Raw genomic sequence first — 14,159 nt, forward strand, 5'->3', positions numbered from 1 at the left:
GGGCATTGGCCAAATAATCATAAAATAATTCTAACTCCAAAAAAAAAAAAAAAGAAAAACCCCTAGTGTAAAGTAAAGTCAGGAGGAAGGAGGTATCCATCAGGTACGGTATAAAATAAAAAGTATAATTATTAGGACTGGTTTGAAAACCTGCTAGGCTAGGGTTTCAGGAATTCTGTCTCGTAAGTTGGCTCCCAAATCAAACCCCTTGGCGGGAAGTTGCCAGTGGGAACCCAAACCAACCCAAAAGATAAGAACCCTAGCATTCCCCGACGCAATTGACTGAGAGATGGGAAAGGACGAGGAAGAAATGCGTGGAGAGATTGAGGAGAGGCTGATCAACGAAGAGTACAAGATTTGGAAAAAGAACACTCCTTTCCTCTACGATCTGGTCATTACACACGCCCTTGAGTGGCCCTCTCTCACCGTCGAATGGCTTCCCGACCGCGACGAGCCTCCCGGCAAGGACTACTCCGTTCAAAAGATGATCTTGGGCACCCACACCTCTGAAAACGAGCCCAATTACCTCATGCTGGCCCAGGTCCAGCTCCCCCTCCAGGACTCTGAGAACGACGCTCGCCACTACGACCACGACCGCTCCGATCTCGGTGGCTTCGGATGCGCCAGCGGCAAGGTCCAAATTATTCAGCAGATCAATCACGAAGGGGAGGTCAATAGGGCTCGTTATATGCCCCAGAATCCTTTTATTATAGCCACCAAGACCGTCAGCGCTGAGGTTTTTGTGTTCGACTACAGCAAGCATCCGTCCAAGCCACCTTTGGATGGGGCATGCAGTCCTGATTTGAGGCTCCGGGGCCATAGCACTGAGGGGTATGGGCTGTCCTGGAGTAAGTTCAAGCAAGGCCATTTGCTTAGTGGGTCTGATGATGCTCAGATTTGTTTATGGGACATCAACGCCACTCCCAAGAACAAGTCTCTTGATGCTACGCAGATCTTCAAGGTCCACGAGGGCGTCGTTGAAGACGTTGCCTGGCATCTCAGACATGAGTATTTATTTGGTTCCGTTGGGGATGACCAATACCTACTTATTTGGGACCTGCGAACCCCATCTGTCACCAAGCCTATCCAGTCCGTAGTTGCTCACCAGAGTGAGGTGCCTATCAATCAAATTTATCTTCTTTTATATTCTATGTATGTAATTTATGTAAAGAAAATTCAACTGTTTTCACTAAACAATTGTGCATTAGCTGAATTCTTTTCTTTCTGTTTAGTTAGGTTGAATATTACTTTCGCTTCTTGCTTCATTTGTCGGTGCTATTTTAGTACAATTCTGTTCTGGCTTCAATTGCTGCTGCTTGTTTAGTCATAATTCAAATAGAGTAATGAATTGAATTTATACATGCTCCAATAATTTGGCTTTTGTTGATTGGAAATGCTAACAAGTTGCTAATTTTCAATATTTTATGGCAAGTTTGTATACCTTCTGTAGTTTAATGTTATTATTTTCATGTTATCAGGTTAACTGCTTAGCTTTCAATCCCTTTAATGAGTGGGTTGTGGCCACGGGTTCTACTGATAAGACGGTTAAGTTATTTGATCTCCGCAAGATCAGTACGGCACTCCACACCTTTGATAGCCACAAGTAAGAAATTCTACCCAAGACATATTATTGTTACTATTGTGGATTTGTGAAATATTCTTGTTTTCTCTCTTTTTGGATACTTAATGCATTGGTGCAATTCTTGGAGATATATATGTTTATAACCAATCAGGAAGTGTTTATCTTTCTGTCTCATGAAGTTATTTTTGCAATGGTGTGCAACAGGGAGGAGGTTTTCCAAGTTGGGTGGAATCCAAAGAATGAGACAATCTTAGCATCCTGTTGTCTTGGTAGAAGGCTCATGGTGTGGGATCTTAGCAGGTGAGTACTTTGTTGCCAAATTGTATTTCGTTTTCCAAGTGAATGTAACCTTTAGTATAGTTTCTAAGCAAAGAGAGAGAAAAACAGAAAGTAGAAAGGAACTCTGTACATTACATTTCATGTTTAGTTTTGTCTCAATAAAACTGACTGGATTACCTACTTATTTTCTTTTTATGCAACAATATGCAATGGCCTCTCTGGCATTAATACTATATATTATGATCATTTGAATCTTCTTTTGCAGGATTGATGAAGAACAGACACCAGAGGATGCTGAAGACGGTCCACCTGAGTTGCTCTTCATTCATGGGGGTCACACCAGTAAAATTTCTGATTTTTCGTGGAACCCATGTGAAGATTGGGTTATTGCTAGTGTAGCTGAAGATAACATTCTTCAAATATGGCAGATGGCAGAGAATATTTACCATGATGAGGATGACATACCAGGAGATGAATCCACCAAAGGTTCTTAAATGGTTTTTTCTCCCAACTTGAGGGGAGCCATAGGAGGTTGACAAATTTAGGAGTAAATTTAGCTTGTTTTTTTATGTTTCATAGTTAGAAATGGTGTACCCAACCCGCTTTCAACTCTTTTAACTCCTTTGTGTTGAGTTGGTGATGTGATCACATCTGCTGAACTGTAACTGTTACTACAATACATGCATTGTATTTAACTGTTTATTTCAGAGCTATCTTCTTTCATTCTCTATATTTCCCACGTTTAGTAAATAGCTAAAGTTCTGATTGATTAATGTTTTTGTTACTTATTTCTAGTTTTGGAAGTAAAAAAGCAAAAAAAGTAAATGGATTAAAATGTAAAATACATTTATTTTTGTTAGAAACTTGTCGAGAAGTAAAAGATGAAGAAACAAACGGAGATTGATTCGTTTCATATGCAAGTCTCAGACTGAGACCTACGGATATACAGGATTTTCCGCCCGTTCCCTGCCCTTTCTCACTCGTTGACATGGTGATGCAGAAACCAAACCCAGGTTTGGTCTTCATTTGTACTAAAAGCTACTGTCTCGCAGTAGTCCGTCACTAATTCTTTCCTCCAACCGGCCTAATCATGTGGCTCATTTCATTTTAGCCTCACTTTGGTCTTTAACTTTGCAAGACTTCCCATTGCTTCCTGCTGTCCAGCTCCAAACCAAAACCCTGAAAAGACAAATAATTCTCCTTTGGATGCAATTATTAAAGAGAAGGAGAAAGGGAAGCAGAGGAGGGAACGGTCTTTACTACACACCAGGTTTACTGCCTAGAGGCCGCAATCTCATTGCATCAAAATCTGCAAGGAGTATCAACTTGTTTAACATCTATGATACTAGCAATGTTTTATCCCAAATTCTTTAAGCCTGTAACACTTGTGCTCAATATGAATATACAGAACTTGCACCTTTTGGAATTTATGGTTCCCATCCCATCTAAGTAGAATTTCAGACGCACGTTTAGGTTTAATCACCTCTTGGGTTACAAAACATGGAGTCTCCTTCAGTAAGAGAAATTCAGTATGGAAGTCCAATCATGCTGTTATATCCATGTTTCCACCAGCTCTTTCTATCTCATCATCTGAATTGTTCTGCTCATGATGAAGCAGTCGGTCTGCTGCACTCTGTGAACCATGGTCACCTTGAATCTGATACTTGTTATCTTGGGTGTGATCATCATCTCTCTTCATGAAATGGAAGCCCATTATATACCTGTATTCCCCAGTTCCAAGGCATCGGGAGCAGTAGCTGAGGCCACTGCCACCACAAGTCCTGCACCTGCAGAAGTGATCAAAAGAAGTTGATTGGAACACCACTACCAGTGAATATTGCGGCTTACTTAGGAATGATGTTTATTTTGATACCTCACCATTTTGGCCATTCTCCTTTGGGAAGCATCTCTAGATGAACATGATTTGTCCTTCCTACAATATCACAACACAACAGTACCATAAGCTATAACCAAAGAGCTGAATACTGCTAAAAACCAATACAAGTAGTGGCAGAAAAAGGTAGAAAGCAAAAATTTACAGCCTCCCCAAAAGGGGATACAAGAAAAAAAAAACAAGTAGAATTGATCCAAGAAGCCTAAACCTTTTAAGTTATAATCCACCCCCACATCCCCACCCCCCAAGAAAAAAAAAAAAAAGTCTTGTATCTATGATTGGCATCAAGACTGCATGAGTTTTGAAAGTCTAAAATGGCAGTTTTAACACTAATCGTTCCCAGATATCATATAGGAGGGAAGAGAGACCTCTTCCATAACAATATTGGCAATCAACTCTTCCGCTTCCCTGGCAGACAACACATGGTGGATTAGGCTTCTTCACTCTCTCTCGCCGAACATTAGACTGCACAAACAAGAATTGAATGAATGGAAACAACCCCAATCACTTCCAATTTTTCCTCAATTCATAGAAACGTAAATTTTAGTTTGATGGCATTTAGGTTGCAGATAAAACAAATCCTTTTTAAACTGATGAGATATGTTATATTGTTTTTGTTCCAAAGTTTAGTTGCTACCGATTATAAGAAATTTGGAAGTATAGCTCATGGTTATAAAACCCTAATGCATTTAGCACAAGAATTACAATACAAGCATGAAAAGTTCTTCATTGGCGGTAAATTTCAGCATAATAGAATCAACTATGGACATGAGGGTTTGAACAAGAACTACAAAGAACATGAGCAGAAATACTAAAACATAGTTAGTATATCTTTTGCTTTTCAAGAAATCCAAGAGAAATTAGAAACTTTTGGAGCCCAAAACTACAATCTTGTTTTGCCGCAGAAAAAGATAAGCTTGGTGTGGTTGGTTTGGTTGTCCAGGGAAATGGAAAATTGAAAGACTTGGAAAAGAAAAAGAAAAAGAAAAGGGCTTTGCCTCAGTTCTGATGATCCAAGTGGGCTTAGCGAGTGAGAGACGAGGACGAGCAGGAACACCACCGTTGGACTTCCAACTCTCCAATCGGACAGCTGTGAGCAGGCTTGCCGCCGACGCCACCGCCATCGACATTCAATTATGCAGCTTTCCTTCTTCGCAGGCTATAGACCACAACTCGGAAATTACATTTACTTTAGTAGGTCGGGCCCCGCCCCACTAGTATTAATTTCCCCTAATTTTTCAACTTCTACTATTTTATATCCTTGTGACTGGCTGTGCTGTAGTAGTAGATGGCATTAAAATCTCCTCTCCATCTTCTTCCTGAACTAAACATGTACAACTTCCATTATAAAATTGCTAAATGGGAATATGGAGGATGATGATCAATTATTATTCCTATTAAGCTTGCAATGGGATTGGATTGGGTGTTGGTTTCTGTCTCTTTCCTTCCTTGCTTTCAACCAATTACAAGATTAAAGTGATTTACCCATGGTTTTTTTTTTTCTTTCTTTTCAACCTTCTAGTCGATTTTCAAATGGCATAGTACTAGTAACCCTTTTTGTCAGAGTATTAGTCATGAATATCAACTGATAAACGTTAAAAAGTTCTTTTTCTCAACAATTTTTAGTCAGTGCTGATCGAGGTAACTAGAAAAAAAAAGAAGGAAAGAATTCTTCAATATGGTAGGCTAGGCAAGAATTCTCATTCATCTTTTTTATTTGCCATAATGCTAAGTTGATTACCTTATACATCATCAATAATTTAATCTTGGTTTCGGACAGATCTTCTTCTCCCATCACAAGTAGTGTTTGAAAGTCTCGTAGATGCTACCTAGGATATCAGGATAACGATTTCATGACTAGGGGGCTACCGGTTTGACTCTTTCTTTTTTCCTACGTTACTAGTTACCAACATCGATAGTTAGATACTACTACGATCGGGGGATTCATTTCTGTCTCCTTTATTATGCAGAATGATCATTCAAACATCTTTTATAGGGGGATTCATTCGCTACTATATCATCTCCCTTGCACCATTCAATTTCAAATGTTTTATGATTCCCAGAAGCAGATGCAGGATCTAGATGTGCAGATTTGCTAAGCTGTTGAGGGACTTTGATCGCATGGAGTACTCCTTTATAAGCTTAGAGAAGAATGAATCCTCTCTTTCTAATAGCTTTGCAGGCGTGTCAAACTCTGCAACTCTTCCTGCAGTTAACAAAACAGAGATTCAGTTTCTTTTCTAATCATTCTACTTTGCTTATGTCATGTCTTAATTTGTATGCAGACAAATATTTGTTCATCCATACTTACCATCACTTAGAACCAAAACAAGATCGCTTTCTATTACCGTGTGGATTCTGTGAGCTATTGTCACGACAGTCCGATCTTTGAACTCTTGACTAATAATCTTCTGTATCACTCCATCAGTTGCGGAATCAACTGATGCTGTAGCTTCATCCAGTACAAGAACGCTGCTTTTCTTTAGCAATGCCCTTCCAAGACAGAATAACTGCCTTTGGCCCACGCTCCAGTTTTCCCCATTTTCAACCACTGTTGGAGGCATTTTAATTAGTAGCTTTCGCTAGCAGGTTAGCAGCGAAATACGATCAAACTATGTATTCTTGCTCAAGTTTATGAACCTGACCTGTGGCATCCAACTTTTCTTGCTTTGCACGCACTAGTTCACCAAGTTGGCATTTATCGAGAGCCTGAAATATTGGGGTGTTAGGTCCATGGTTATAATTTTAAATGAGTATTTTTGTACTACTAACAAATCGTGATACCCAGGAAAGATCGTGGCAGTAGCATTGCGCCACCTTTGTATGAAAACTTTGCATGCAGGGCACTCTATATATTGTGTATTTTCTGTTGTCTACCTCACAAGTAAAGCTGGGTTCTTGGTAAGAAAAATATTTAGTTCCATAATTCACTTTAAGGATATGTTTGTGAAGATCAGTTACCTCCCATACTTCATTGTCTGAATATTGCACTAGAGGGTCAAGGTTCCCTCGAACGGTTCCCTCAAACATTGTTGGGTCCTGTGGAATGATGCTAAGTCTTGATCTCAAGTCATGAAGGCCTATCTTACTGATATCCACATTGTCTATTATGATGCTCCCTTCTCTGGGCTCAACAATCCTGAAAATAGCCTGTATTAGTGTTGATTTCCCACTTCCTGTCCTTCCCACAACACCAATCTTCTTTCTTCCAGGAAATGTGCAGCTAATATTTTTTAGGACAGATGGAAGATGCTCAGCATAACGGATCTGCAAGACGGACAAAATTAGTCTATGCATCTCCACTTTCCTGCAGACTTAGGGCGCGTGAGAGGAAAAAACTTGCAGTGGCAGTAAACGTAGGTTCATTAAGAAACAAGTTCAGAACAGATTTGATTGAACCGGTTGTTAACATTTGCGAGGCAAATTTATTATGCTTTACAACCCTGCTGACCGCACCTGCAAATTTCTGAAGCAAATTGTTCCAACTTCTGGCCAGTTGTTAGGTGGTCTGCACTCTTCAATCTCGAGGGCTGATTCGCTAGCTAAGTTTGAGTACTGAAGAATTCTTTCTACTGAGATCATCTTGTTTTCTGCATTGCATATGTTCCATATTACTGACGCCTGCAAAACATTCAAGTTTATTCCATATGTAACTGCCAGTCCTGCGATGCCTGTTGGAAAAAATTTGCTTAATTTTAGTTCAGTGCTCATCTTTTTTTCATAGAAGATGCAATTCTTGTTATAACTTAAGTATTAGGTGACTCGTAAATAACGTAATTTGGAAATATCTCTACATTAACATGCGTGAATATCTATTCTATGTACGAACATCAATTCTCCCAGAAAGTAAACAGGGTATTAGAACATATCATACTTACTTGGATTGATGATTCCTTCGGGGAGCGTGACCAGCACAACCAATGAGAAGGCAAATACAAAATTGGACAGTAGATTTAGTCTGAAAGAAAGCCATTCCATTGCTGAGACATTATGAAACCATGGCCTCGAATGGTTGTCAATAAGGCCAAGATTTGCATCAATAAAACGGTTTTCTTGATCAAATGCACGGATTGTTGCTGCACCAGCTAGTGATTCTGCAAAGTGGTGGAGGATAGGAGCTCTTTGTATTCCTGCTAAGCGGGCCAGTTCTCTTGCTGTTGGTATGTAATATTGCTGAAACAGTTATGCATAAGATGAATTGGTAAAGCTATTCTTTTTTCAGGGCAGTTGGCAATAGTCGATTTTTTGCATGGAATATGGCATTTGCTTTAGCATTTTTCTGATTTTCTCTGAAATTAAACTGTCCCTAAAAAAACATTACAAATAAACAGGAACTCTATTTTCTATATTAACACTAACTCAAACTTGGTTTTTCTTTCTGCGTGGCATACCTATCTAATCATCTCCAGGTAGATTAGTAACGAATTTGAACTGTCACTTACTTGGTACCATATGCAGATTGCAGTTACTGGAATGAAGATGACAAACACTTCCCATGCGACCTGCGACATCACTGCTATGGTCCCAAGAATCTGTATTATTGAAAAAGCACACCAGCCTAATTTGGTTGCCATTTCCAAGTCTAGTACACTCTGATCAGTAGATGCCTGGAAATAAAACAACTTAAAGACCATGAGTCTTCGTAATGCAATCATATATAAATGATCTGTGGCTAATTTTCAATAAATAAATGATCTGTTTCTATTAAGCTCCTACGCCCGTAGAAGGTTGAGTTTACCCGTTAGTACAAGTGCAATTACTAATTTACAGACATTTAGCTGCCCATTTAATTACATTTTCAGGCTATCTTATTATATCTAATACCTTTAGGCATTTCTATTTTCAGAGATCTGATCATTTATGAATTAAAATTTAGACTTATAGCGTTTGGAGATTAGAGTCATTCGATATGACACCATCTTTGTAGAGTTTCTTCTCCCATAAGCTGTGGTCCATGAGGTGTTGGGAATTGAATTGAAGATAATGGCTAGGAATTGCTTCACCCCTAATGACCTATTAGGATGAAGGAGGGAATGAAAGAGAACTTGCATTTTGCATCAAGAACTATGATGAATTGGGTAATGATCTACCCGGTGTCTGTTACCTACATACTTCTGTAATTGAGATCAGAGAAAATTTGCTTAGCTCTATATGCCACTCACCCGATTTAAGATTCTTCCAGCTGGCGTTGAATCAAAAAATGCCATTGGAGCACGGAGAATACTGTGCAGCATGTTAATGAAAAGCTTCTGTGCTGTCCAGAGTCCTGCTACTGCCACTACCATGGCTCGCACCAAGACACAGAGTGAACTTCCAACGGCAAGTAGTGAATAAACAAGTAATATAAAGTTCATCCCAAACGTAGGCTCTGTTTCACTCGTCGGAGGAGAAGCCCATGCCATCCAGTAGTTACTTGCTATCTGTAATACTTGGAATGATGACTGTGCCACCAGTATTATTGGAATCAGAAGTCCACCTTTCACAGTGGTTAAATAGGACCAGTAAACTTCTTTTCCAATGCTTCCTTTCTCCCTCTCTTCATCCTGCACGAGTTTTCCTCCATTTTCTGTTATCTCTAGAGGAAGGTTATGCTCTGAGCCTTGCTGCGTTTGTAGCAGTTGGGCGTTTGAAGTCGAATCTGTGTTGGATTCACCATCAGTTGGCGGATCTTGGGATATTCTACTGGAATTTTCAACTGTCAGAACAGATTGTAGTGCTTTGCTATGGGCACCAACTAAAACTTCAAATCCTATATTTTGCTTTAGAAGCTCTTCAAATGTGCCTGCTTGTGCAATTCTTCCATTTTGCATCACCTGTTGAGATAGATCATAGATGTCAGTTATAAATGTATAAACTATATATGTGCAGAAACATAGAGTTGACACTCTTCAACTTTGTGCCAAAATCTTCAACTTTTTGAAAGTTCAGTTATTCCAAGTACCATGATTAGACGTAATCTAGGTACAAACCTTGCTTTCCTCTTTAAATTGTTTTAATCGATAAAAAATTAATTCGTACCATTAAAATAGAACACAGTAAGTCTGGTTAATTATTCTCAATGGACTACGGATTTATTCTTTTGAAATGACTCGAGAAATTTGAGTATCTTGCTTACCAGAATGATGTCCGCTGCTGGCAGAAACTCAACTTGGTGGGTAACATAAAGTGTAGTCTTGTCCTTGAGAATTCCCATCAAGCAATCCTGCCAAGTTAAAGGATAACTGGTCTTAAAAGGTTTTTTAATAGTTGAGAAAAGGTAGCCATAGGAATATAAAAAGTATAATTTTTAAGATTCATGATATAAACTTATTCTCTGGTATGCTGCCCCCACACCTTTCCTCCTCAAGGACACCAAGTCAGAATCTACATTATTTACCTCGAAGAGCTGTGTGCCTGTATGAGCATCCACGGCACTGAATGGGTCATCAAGTAAATATATATCAGCATCCTGGTAGACTGCACGGGCAATTTGTATCCTTTGCTTCTGTCCTCCACTCATATTAATCCCTCTTTCTCCAATCTCTGTTAAATCACCACAAGAAAATAGCTCCAAGTCCTTTGTCAAAGCACATGCTTTAACTGTTCTGTCATATTTGTTATAGTCATAAGGATTCCCAAATAAAATGTTCTCCCTGATATTCCCTGTCAATATCCATGGCGACTGAGGAACATAAGCCTTTGTACCACTAATCTTTATGGTTCCTGACAATTTCTGTATTTCTCCTAGAATGCATGAAAGCAAGCTAGACTTGCCTGACCCTACAGTCCCACATATTGCCACCTTCATCCCTCTCTTCACTTTTAGTTGCACCCCATCAAGGGTTGGGTTGCCTGACTCAGGGTCCCAGCTGAATTTTCCATTATCAATTTCCACTTCAAACTCTGTTTGATCTTTGGGAACGTACTTAATGGCATCCTGCTGTATTTCTTCTTCCTGGAGGTAGGAAGCAACTCTATCTGCGGAAACTTTCCCCTGTGCTATAACTGAGAGTAGATCAGGTAAATTGAATATAGGGTCTTGTAACATTCGGAAAGTAGCCAGTGCAGACAATACTCTGCCAGCTGTGAGTTGAATCCCCATCAGCATACACGCCCCAAAAGTTACTACAGAGATAAACGTTGGTGATCCCCAGAAAATGAAAGCTGAAATTGCTGCCAATCTTAGTGATTTCCATAACCATTCATACTCTATCTTCCTCAAACTCTTTAGCTTCTGGAGGAACTGACTGTCCCATGCTTGAAGTTTTATAGTCTTCATGTTTCGCAGAACTTCTGCAGTAGCCTTCATCCTGTTATCCTTCGCATCCATGATCTTAGATTGGTACCTTTTCTGGATTCTTGTGATAGGTATGTTGCAAGACATGACTATTAAAGTTGCAGCTAATGCAGCTAACGACCCCAAACCTAGACTCGTGTGCAAAATGCAGATTGCTAATGAAATTTGTATAGGCAACATCCATATAATATTTAAGTACCAGATGAAGTCTGTGATTCTTTGGATATCTACACTCATATAGTTGATGATCTCTCCACTCGTGTGGCTTTGCCGAGACTGACTGGACAAAACTAGGCCCTTCTTGTATATATGAGATATTAGAGCAGCTCTGAGCCGAAGACCTAACTGGCGGGCTCCAAAGATCCATTGCCTTTGTGCTATTGTCTCAACCATCTTGGCACCTAGAAAGGCTAGTGCAAGAAGGTATCCACTTTCTAAGTTCCTGGTTTTTTTCTCAGCTAGGAAGCTAACAAAGTCATCAATCAGATATGGACCAACATATGATGCTCCTGCACTTATTACTGCAAACAATGCATTAATTGCTGCCTTTTTCCTGATGAACAGAAATATTGCTTTGTATATAGAAGGGTTTGCCGCACCATCTTTCTCCCTAATTTGTTTTAGATTCTGGTCAAAGGCAAAGGAGACAAATTCAGCAGAGTCCTTAACATCAACGTCTGGGATCTCATCCTGTTCTAGGGGTTTCTTGACCCCTACAGAGAACAATGGATTGAGCCAAGAAAAGGTAATGAGTTGAAGAAGAGTTGCTCTTCCATATGGGGATTCCCTTTCCTGTTTCGAATGTTTATCAGTTTTTCCTGTGAGAAGTGGCTCAGCAATGTTGTTGGAGTCAATAAAGACTAGACCCGTCTTCCCGCGGATTGATATAACCAGTAAGAGAAAGGATGCAAGGAGACCGATAAAGTCTGCATAATCTCGCATTTTAAGATGGCCATGTTCTGCAGTTCTTGAGTAGGTATCAAGAACTGTGCAGATAATGGACAACAAGAAGCTGCAAACCCACCATGCTCTTAGAATCCAAGGAAATCTAATGTGCCCTTTGTTTGGAATCTTGCATACTGCAATTAATGTTACTGCCCATGACATCAGTTGCATGATCTCTGATGAGTAAGCTTGAAGTATGGAGTTGCAATGGGTGTCATTCATACTATTTAGCAGCATCAGTAGCTTTATGAAATGAATGCTCAGCATTAAAGTGGAGCACACTATACTGGCTATATAACAAAAGCTGACTTTTGCACCAATGGGGTAATTTTTTGCCGCTTGATTTGCAACCTTCCTGCTGTGTTTGAGCATCAGAGCCACACTTTTTTGAACAAAATGAAGCAATGCGATTACAATGAAGCCAAGTTGCATAATTACGCTGACCTCCTCCCAGAAACAAGGTGATTTTAGGTGCATCCATGTCTCTGGGAACTGAAGAAACTTCGAGTCTGTCAGGCATCAGAAAATAGCGCCAGGTTAAGCAATGTTTTAGTAGAGGCTAGCTATTGCTTGTAAATATGACGGCAAATAAGTGCATATTGCTGCCTCTAGCATGACGTTATGTTTTGAAAGCCCATCATATGACATTGCCATTTGCTATATATTCCGGTGAATATTGAGGACAATTCGTAATGAACGTATAATCTTTTTTTTTTTTTGGGAAAATTAGCGTACGTATAATCCATTCAGTAGAAACGTTTTTATCTGTCCCATCCTTTCTTAGGGAAAAGAAATGCAGTAGGGAAAATAAGAGCCGGGAAAAGGGAGAATGGGTGTTTGATGGAGTGTTGAAAGCCTGGTTGTGGGCTCATAAACAACTTACAAAGAAGTTTTAGTTTGTCATCAAGGAAGACGTGTGTTGATATATTCTAATATTGCCACTAAACAGTTTATAATTAACAAGGCACTACTACTTTAATGTGCATTAATTCTCTACTTTCATCCTTTTTCTTTTTTTTTTGTCTTTTTCCAGGTACATTAAAAGAAGTAGCGAAAAAGCGCGGAAACCACTAGGGAAAGATAATCAATATGGAGAAGTTTGAGTTAAGAAGGCAAAACAAAATTTTCATATTGCAAAGAATGAAGTAATCTAATCAAGTCCAACAAGACACAGCCAATATTACGCATAGGAATTGCAGTAATCCATCAATAATAAGAAGAAAATACCAAGAAACTCAACTCAGGAAAACCATAGTGCATGGCGGCCTAAATTTCATGTCCTTGCTTCGACCGTGATAACATCACAAACTAAGTTTGGGTACTAAGGCCAATAATTATTGGATGCAAATTATTAAGATAAGTTTTAATCTTTGGGTTGGAGTGCATGTATCTGCGCATGCCTCCATGCAACTATATATATATATATCTAAGGAGTAGGAAGAAATGAAGGAAAAGTGACGAAAAAGATATATATATATAGACTTACTTGTTGCAATGAATGAAGTGAACACGTCCATGGTTCCTTGTTCCCTTTCTAGCTTGAAACCTCCAAAGTGGCCCTTGAGCTTTGTATCTGATAAATGAATTCCATGGTGTGAGCGCAGGATGAGAGGGTTGAAAGAGCAGGTTAATGCATGTCTAAGAGATGATATTGAGTTTGAGGTGTCGACAAAGAAGATGTAATAAAATGGGGAGAGATTAAATTAAAGATTCGGAGAGCACAAGAATGTATATATAGCTATATTTGTGTAAGTAAACAAGAGGAAATTTTATTTGTTTATGTAACGAAGGTGGGGATACCACTTGATGGCTTGGCGACGGCGGTTCTTTGGCTGGTTGGTTAAACTCATGCTGATGTTTTCTAGTGACATGATTGGAAAGCATGTGGGAGAAGCATGGGAAGCTGAGTGATTCCTCCCAAACAGAAAAGTTGAATAAAGTCGAAGCGAGCCCCCACTAGGAGTGAATAAGATTGGTGCTTCAATTATTTGTGTTGCCTTTTTCATGGTGGAGAATCCTTCGAAATCAGCAGTCTGGATTTATGTCTTGTTTTGTCATTTCGTGATAAGATATAATTATAGTGAGTTTAAATCCTATCATGAATTGGTAATCCACTAGTTGTGCTTTAATTAACTTGACTTGTATTTCAATTTCGACCCTTTGTTATACGTCTATATGTATGT

The 14,159-nt window shown here is 39.3% G+C and overlaps 3 protein-coding genes across 4 annotated transcripts; 1 reads left to right on the plus strand and 2 right to left on the minus strand.

Annotated features, from left to right (window-relative positions):
• The first annotated feature begins 144 nt into the window (after positions 1-144).
• On the plus strand, positions 145-2,574 carry MSI1 (Transducin/WD40 repeat-like superfamily protein). Its single transcript, XM_007008657.3, has 4 exons — positions 145-1,114; positions 1,479-1,603; positions 1,787-1,882; positions 2,127-2,574. The coding sequence occupies exons 1-4, from the start codon at positions 290-292 to the stop codon at positions 2,353-2,355; spliced, it is 1,275 nt and encodes a 424-aa protein (XP_007008719.1). The 5' UTR covers positions 145-289; the 3' UTR covers positions 2,356-2,574.
• Positions 2,575-2,743: 169 nt separating this feature from the next.
• Positions 2,744-5,296, minus strand: ENA (DnaJ/Hsp40 cysteine-rich domain superfamily protein). 2 transcript variants are annotated; one of them, XR_001929786.2, is made up of 6 exons: positions 4,754-5,296; positions 4,124-4,220; positions 3,740-3,794; positions 3,279-3,648; positions 3,129-3,170; positions 2,744-3,040 (listed from the first exon to the last, which is right to left on the minus strand). XR_001929786.2 is itself a non-coding variant. In XM_018129065.2 (4 exons), exons 1-4 carry the CDS (start codon positions 4,883-4,885, stop codon positions 3,405-3,407), a joined length of 528 nt encoding a protein of 175 aa, XP_017984554.1. In that variant the 5' UTR covers positions 4,886-5,296; the 3' UTR covers positions 3,188-3,404. The 2 variants fall into 2 exon arrangements, 1 of the variants encoding a protein (XP_017984554.1); XM_018129065.2 differs by lacking the exons at positions 2,744-3,040; positions 3,129-3,170 and having other exon boundaries at positions 3,188-3,648.
• Positions 5,297-5,442: 146 nt separating this feature from the next.
• On the minus strand, positions 5,443-13,872 carry LOC18585709 (putative ABC transporter C family member 15). Its single transcript, XM_007008659.3, has 11 exons — positions 13,463-13,872; positions 10,132-12,485; positions 9,871-9,957; positions 8,918-9,568; positions 8,198-8,362; positions 7,634-7,928; positions 7,212-7,426; positions 6,717-7,022; positions 6,401-6,464; positions 6,067-6,306; positions 5,443-5,961 (listed from the first exon to the last, which is right to left on the minus strand). Exons 1-11 carry the CDS (start codon positions 13,491-13,493, stop codon positions 5,834-5,836), a joined length of 4,536 nt encoding a protein of 1,511 aa, XP_007008721.2. The 5' UTR covers positions 13,494-13,872; the 3' UTR covers positions 5,443-5,833.
• Positions 13,873-14,159: the final 287 nt, after the last annotated feature.

Source organism: Theobroma cacao, chromosome 10, assembly GCF_053813885.1.
Source record: "Theobroma cacao isolate CCN51 chromosome 10, ASM5381388v1, whole genome shotgun sequence".
Lineage (NCBI taxonomy): Eukaryota > Viridiplantae > Streptophyta > Magnoliopsida > Malvales > Malvaceae > Theobroma > Theobroma cacao.

What these genes read in the sequence shown, in the direction of transcription:
- MSI1 (XM_007008657.3), top strand. Translation starts at nt 290, where the DNA reads ATGGGAAAGGACGAGGAAGAAATGCGTGGAGAGATTGAGGAGAGGCTG. An exon ending in TAGTTGCTCACCAGAGTGAG is followed by an intron (nt 1,115 to 1,478) that starts GTGCCTATCAAT and finishes TCATGTTATCAG; the next exon opens with GTTAACTGCTTAGCTTTCAA. An exon ending in ATGGTGTGGGATCTTAGCAG is followed by an intron (nt 1,883 to 2,126) that starts GTGAGTACTTTG and finishes CTTCTTTTGCAG; the next exon opens with GATTGATGAAGAACAGACAC.
- ENA (XM_018129065.2), bottom strand. Translation starts at nt 4,885, where the DNA reads ATGTCGATGGCGGTGGCGTCGGCGGCAAGCCTGCTCACAGCTGTCCGA. An exon ending in CTTGGATCATCAGAACTGAG is followed by an intron (nt 4,221 to 4,753) that starts GCAAAGCCCTTT and finishes TTGTTTGTGCAG; the next exon opens with TCTAATGTTCGGCGAGAGAG. An exon ending in CCAATATTGTTATGGAAGAG is followed by an intron (nt 3,795 to 4,123) that starts GTCTCTCTTCCC and finishes GTGATATTGTAG; the next exon opens with GAAGGACAAATCATGTTCAT.
- LOC18585709 (XM_007008659.3), bottom strand. Translation starts at nt 13,493, where the DNA reads ATGGACGTGTTCACTTCATTCATTGCAACAA. An exon ending in CACTTCATTCATTGCAACAA is followed by an intron (nt 12,486 to 13,462) that starts GTAAGTCTATAT and finishes GATGCCTGACAG; the next exon opens with ACTCGAAGTTTCTTCAGTTC. An exon ending in AGAAAAGTTGGATGCCACAG is followed by an intron (nt 6,307 to 6,400) that starts GTCAGGTTCATA and finishes TGCCTCCAACAG; the next exon opens with TGGTTGAAAATGGGGAAAAC.